This window comes from Nyctereutes procyonoides, unplaced genomic scaffold (genome assembly GCF_905146905.1).
Source record: "Nyctereutes procyonoides isolate TBG_1078 unplaced genomic scaffold, NYPRO_anot_genome, whole genome shotgun sequence".
In the NCBI taxonomy this organism is placed as follows: Eukaryota; Metazoa; Chordata; class Mammalia; order Carnivora; family Canidae; genus Nyctereutes; species Nyctereutes procyonoides.
In genome coordinates, this window is record NW_026575048.1 from 25,700,427 (window position 1) to 25,706,908 (window position 6,482).

At 38.3% G+C, this 6,482-nt stretch overlaps 1 protein-coding gene across 8 annotated transcripts in view; it reads left to right on the top strand.

The window, feature by feature from the left end:
* The window catches only part of BIRC6 (baculoviral IAP repeat containing 6), a 227,110-nt gene extending 221,558 nt beyond the window's left edge, over positions 1-5,552 (top strand). For all 8 annotated transcript variants that reach the window (XM_055327045.1, XM_055327046.1, XM_055327047.1 and 5 more), the window contains one exon: positions 4,687-5,552. In XM_055327045.1, coding sequence (XP_055183020.1) covers positions 4,687-4,866 — 180 coding nt within the window. In that variant the 3' untranslated portion in view covers positions 4,867-5,552. The remainder of the gene's footprint in view (positions 1-4,686) is intronic.
* Positions 5,553-6,482: the final 930 nt, after the last annotated feature.

Genomic DNA, 6,482 nt, shown 5'->3' on the forward strand with positions numbered 1-6,482 from the left:
GTATATAACCTAGTGATTCCACATTTATATATGTTACAAAGTCACCATGATAAGTCTAGCTCTTTGCTTTAAAGGCCATTCGCTTTTTTTTTTTTTTTTTAAGATTTTATTTTTTTTAAGCAGTCTGCACATGCAGCATGGGGTTTGAGCTCAGAACCCTGAGTTCAGGAGTTACATGCTTCTCCAGCTGAGCCAGCGAGGTCCCCCAAAAGCCATCTCTCTCTGTCTCTTTCTCTCTCTTTTTAAAATTTATTTATTCATGAAAGACACAGAGAGATAGAGGGAGAAACAGGCTCTGTGCAGGGGGCCTGATGTGGGACTCGATCCCAGGACCCCAGGATCTCGACCTGAGCCAAAGGCAGACTGTCAACCACTGAGTCATCCAGGCGCCCCAGCCATTTTCTCTTTAAACAACTTTTCCAACTATTACCTGGTTTTTGATTTTTCAGAATTATATTATGGCATCTTTACTTGGATGCTCTGTTATTACTTAAGTGAAGGTCTCAAATTAGAATTTCTCTTCCCTCCAGTCAAGTTTTCTTCTCTTTTTTTTTAACTGAAATATAGCTAATGTGTAAATTTAAGATATAGAACATATTAACTTGATACATTTTATATAGTGTAATATGATTATCATTGTATCCATAGCACCTCTGTCACATTGTATGATAATCATATCTTTATTTTGGTTGGAACAATTAAGATATAGACTCTTACCAAGTTTGGTAATTGTAATATATTATTGTTTATAATCACTGCTCTGCTCATTACTCCAGTACCTATTTGTAGACTAGTTGCAAGTTTGTACACTTAAACAGCATCTTTCCCATTCTCTCACCCCCATGCCCTAGCTAGCCACATTTTACTCTCACTTTTATGAGTTTTTTTATTTCATTTATTTCAATTTAATTACAGTGTAGTTAACATATAGTGTTATATTAATTTTGGGTATACAATATAGTGATCCAACACTTCCATACAACACCTGGTGCTCATCACAAGTACACTCCTTAATCCCCATCACCTATTTCATTGAGCCCCCCACCCACCTCCCCTCTGGTAACCATCTGTTTGTTCTCTATGGTTAAGAGTCTCTTTTCTCTTTGTCTTTCTTCTTTTTTCCCATTGTTTGTTTTGTTTCTTAAATGACACTTGAGTGAACTCATATGGTATTTGTCTTTCTCTGACTGGCTTATTTTGCTTAGCAGTGTACTCTAGCTCCATCCATGTTGTTGCAAATGTCAAGATTTCATTCTTTTTTTATGCCTAAATAATATTCCATTGTGTATATATATGTCACATCTTCTTTGTCTACTCATCTGTTTGTGGATACTTGGCCTGCCTCTGTAATTTGGCTCTTGTAAAGAATGCTGCAGTAAACATAAGGGTATATATATCCGTTCAAATTTAATGTTTTCATATTTTGGGGTAAATACCCAGTGTAGTATGATTACTGATCATAGAGTAGTACTGTTTTTAATTTCTTGAGAAACTTTCATAAAGTTTTCCATAGTGGCTGCACCAGTTTGCATTCCTATCAACAGTGCAAGTGTTTCTTTTTCTCCACATCCCCACCAACACTTGTTATTTCTTTGACTTTTTTTTTTATCTTAGCCCTCCTAATAGGTGTGAGGTGATAGCTCATTGCGGTTTTGATTTGAATTTTCCTGATGATGAGTTATGTTGAGCATCTTTTCATGTGTTTATATATCTTTGGAGAAATGTCTGTACCTGTCTTCTATCCATTTTTTAATCAGATTATTTGTTTGGTATTGGGTTACACACGTTCTTTGTATATTTTGGATACTAACCCTTTACTGGATATGTCATTTGCAAATATCTTCTCCCATTCAATAGGCTGTCTTTAGTTGTGTTGGCTGGTTGTTGTTTTTTGCTGTGTGGAAGCTATTTTGTTTGTTTAAGAGGGGGAGTGGCAATGGAAGAGGGAGAGAGAAAATCCTAAGCAGGCTCAATGGCCAGCACAGAGCCCAACACAGGGCTCAATCTCAAAACCCTGAGATCATGACCTGAGCTGAAATCGAAATTGAGAGTCAGACGCCTAATTGATTGAGCCACTAGGCACCCCATATTTTTAATTTTAAATCATTTTTCTCTATCTTAAAATCTTCAAATATTATTCAACCCCTCTTTCATGTAGTTTACTTGGTCAGTACTAGATCTTATCAGTGATGCCTTCAGGGAACTGCTGGGAACTCGCCCCCCCCCCCATTATTTCTTTTTATGTCCCACAGCTTTATCTATTTGACCAGGTTCCTTGGACTTAGTTTTCCCCCTTCTAGTTGTTTCTGTAGTCCATAACCAAATTGGTCTTCTCCAAACCTATGTTTAGATATCTCCTTTCTTTTATACACAAAACCTTAGTGGCAAAAGTCCACTTTCTTTGGCTTTGTTATGTCATTTGGTGTCTTGCTTATATCTCAGATTCTTTTATTCTGTTATTTCTGTGTCACTCTGGCCTAGAAATATCTATCCCTGAATCAGTCCCAATTTACATAATTTCAACTACATCTTTGCTGCTGAGTGCTACTTGAGAAGAGTAAGCAGCTACTTAGCTTAATAATTCCACAATAAAAGCATAATATCCCACCTCAGCTAGGCCCTTATAATCATCATATTTTTCCCTCTCCTTCCCTAGTTAATGTGTTCTTCTGTTGTCCACAGTGAAAGAGAAATTGGGGTAGAGAAACAAATTAGCAGCATGTTGGGATCCCTGGGTGGCTCAGTGGTTTAGCGCCGCCTTCAACCCAGGGCGTGATCCTGGAGTCCTGGGATCAAGTCCCGTGTCAGGCTTCCTGCATGAAGCCTGCTTCTCCCTCTGCCTGTGTCTCTGCCTCTCTCTCTCTCTCTCTCATGAATAAATAAATAAAATCTTAAAAAGAACAAATTACCCACATGTTAATATATTTTGAAATCTTACAAATGTCTACAAGTGTGTAGCTGTTTTTATCTTTATAGAGGTCTTAGACATCCAACCCAAATTTAGGTTCTGTGAGGTCAGAGATTATATCTTCTTTAGTCTATTTCTTGCTTTAACATGGTCACTGTTGAACACAGTGCCTCATACGTAAAAAATGTTCTGTAAATGTTGGTTAATATTCAAAGTCATCTATTGACTATAGCAAATTGTCAAAGCCCTGGTGTGATTGAGATCATTTCTCTCCCAGTAGAAAATTATAAACCAAGACTTATTATTTGTAGAACTGTTAACATCCCTACGTCTGTATCTCAGTGGTAGCATGTGGTAGAATGCAAAACTATGTGAGCTCTCTGGATCCTCTTCTTCACTGGTTTAAATTAGGAAAAAAAGGTGAGGGGGGCACCTGGGTGGCTCAGTCAGTTAAGCATCTGACTCTTGATCTCAGCTCAGGTCTTGATCTCAGCTCAGGTCTTGATCTCAGGGTCATGAGTTTGAGCTCTGTGTTGGGCTGTACATGGGCATGGAGCCTACTTTTGAAACAAAAATTAGAATGTTTAAATTGTTTCTAAGTTTTTTTTCTGAGCATTAAGTGAAATAATTAGTGTAAAACAATTTGCAAATGTTCTACATAAGACCTGGTACCGGGGATCCCTGGGTGGCTCAGCGGCTTGGCACCTGCCTTTGGCCCAGGGCGCGATCCTGGAGTCCCGGGATCGAGTCCCGCGTCGGGCTCCCGGCATGGAGCTTGCTTGTTCCTCTGCCTGTGTCTCTGCCTCTCTCTCTCTCTCTCTCTCTCTCTCTCTCTCTCTCTCTCTCTCTCTCTCTCTCTATCATAAATGGATAAATAAATCTTAAAAAAAATGAAAAATTTAAAAAAAAAAGACCTGGTACCTGATAAATACTTGTTTACATTCAGTAAAATAATGGTGCGGGTTTTTTTTTTTTTTTTAAGATTTTATTTATTTATTTATTTATGAGAGACAGAGAGAGAGAGAAAGAGAGAGAGAGAGGGAGAGAGAGAGAGAGAGAGGTGGAGACACAGGCAGAGGGAGAAGCAGGCTCCACCACGCAGGAAGCCCGACGTGGGACTCAATCCCAGGACTCCAGGATCACACCCTGGGCTGAAGGAGGCACTAAACCGCTGAGCCACCTGGGCCTTTATTTTCATTTATGAACTTTCTGTCAAAAATATTTAGGCAGAGGCAGGATGTATTCTAGCTTAAAAGTGTATAAGGGGCACCTGGGTGGTTCAGTTGGTTGAGCATCTGCCTTTGGCTCAAGTCATGATCCCAGCCTGGGATCGAGCCCCACATCAGGCTCCCTTCCTCGGTGGGGAGTCTCCTTCTTCCTCTCCCTCTGCTGCTCCCCCTGCTTGTGCTCCCTCTCTCTCTCTCGGTCAAATAAGTAAATAAAATCTTTAAAAGTAAATTTAAAAAGTGTATACATCACACATGAATGGTATCTTATAAATCATTAGCAGTGCTGTTCCTGTTACTGAGATGGGACACGGGTAGGGTTTGTGAGCATGCTACTCTGGCTTTTCAGCTATATCAATTATTTTGGAGTTAGAGATTTTTGCCTATGTTGTTCACTGCTTCTTACAGTAGCTAGTATAAGGAAGGTGCTCAATAAATATTTGTAGGCTTGATGCTTTGGGTTTTGTTTTAAACTCAGTTCCTCCCTCAAATGGTGTTATGTTAGAATGCCAGAGTTTATAATTCTAATATCACTTATTTTCCCCTGTTTAGCGTCACACTGCTCAGCTCCGGGAAGAGCTGCTAAAACTTTCCTGTCCCGAAGGCTTAGACCCTGATGCTGATGATGCCTCGGATATGTGCAGTGCCCCAGCAGATGCTGAGGAGACTCTAATGCATGATCAGGTCAAACCAAGCAGCAGTAAAGAACTCCCCAGTGACTTCAAATTATGAGCTGCATTGACATGGACTTCATAGACACAAAGGCTTTGAAGCACAAGCCAAATATGTCAATATTTGTATGTAAGAAACTAATTATGTAATAGTTATTGAAACTGAAACTATACTATGCCCTTAAGGAGATCCAGTTTAATTCAAGGTGATCTTTTATTTACCTGTACAAGAGTGTAAACTTTTTTGTGCTTTTATTTTTCAATTGTGAGAACCACTGATTGGTATGTTCAACAAATTTGTGTATACAAAGAAATGGATAAATCACTGATATATAAGGGAAACTACCTTAGGAAAGAATGTTTACTGAATGTTTATTTTATTTTTTTTTTACTGTAGAGTGAGGGGTTGTTAACAAAGAATATATATTGGTCATTCTTACAACTACTATTTAAAGTCAGCAACTTTTCACTGAATTTGATAGATTTTATGTTTGGCCATATCTTCATGCTCATCTTTGATTTCTGAAGACCTCCTACATACACTTAAATAAAAGTTAAATGGACATACTCCCTCTTTTTTGATTTACTGGTACATTTTCTAAATGAAAAATATGCCATAAAATGCATTATAGCTGGAGACTTGCACTTGTATGGATGAATTTATTACATTCAACGTATTTAATTTTATGCCTTCTAATTCTAAGATGCAGAAAAAATAAATGAACATGATTTTATTCTATGCCAACATTTGGGCCTGTGAATGTATCCGTTATTTGAATTTAAATATATGAGAAGGAATGGTCAACTTGAAAAGTCACTCTAAACTGATTTTTTCCTAAAGGGCTCCGTTTTTCCTGGACTCTGGTTTTATTACTAAAGTCACATGTATGTATTCAAACATTGAGGCTCTGTGGAGCAGAGAGGATACCTCTCTGGTGCTGTTACAGTACATTCTGTACCTGCTATATAGGCTAATTTTCATGCAAATTCTTCTTAGAGCCAAATAAATAAAGACTTAGGTGTATTAGTATGTCTTGTTTCTAAAACAGTTTGCCATGGTGTGAAATGCTATTTCTACAAAGAATTGGACTCTTTCAAGACCTAAGCATGGGAAAGGAAAGGATATTTTTCAAAAACCAATTATCACAAAATAAAAGCTAAGGTGATTTTTGACAATATTTATATAAAATGAAGTGGCATGTGGGAACCTTGAATCTGGAGCTACCAGAAGGAGAAGCTATATTCTGAAGAAAGAGCTGCTCTCTGAAGAAAAGGGGGAACTAGTGTGATGCTGTCTGACATACAAGGCACAGTGCTCCCTAAGCATGGATGAAGGAGGGGACAAACTGCATGGGACCAGAAAATGCAAAGTTCTAAAACACTTACTGTTAGGTGCAGTGGGTGGTAAGCTACATACACCAAGGATGACAAAATAGAGTCCATTTCTGAGAAAGAAGAGTCCATTTAATGCCATCCACACACATGCCAGCTAAAATCTAGGTATGAAATGATCAGCAGTAAGAAGTAAAATACAGTCATCTGTCTTCCAGGTTTTTGGTTTTTGTCTGTCAGGGTCCTGTCAGGGATGGATGATAAAAGCTACTATAGCAAGTATACTGTTTGCCTCCAGCTTGGAATTTTATTTTTAATCATTAAAATAAGGTTGGGTCATTTTTT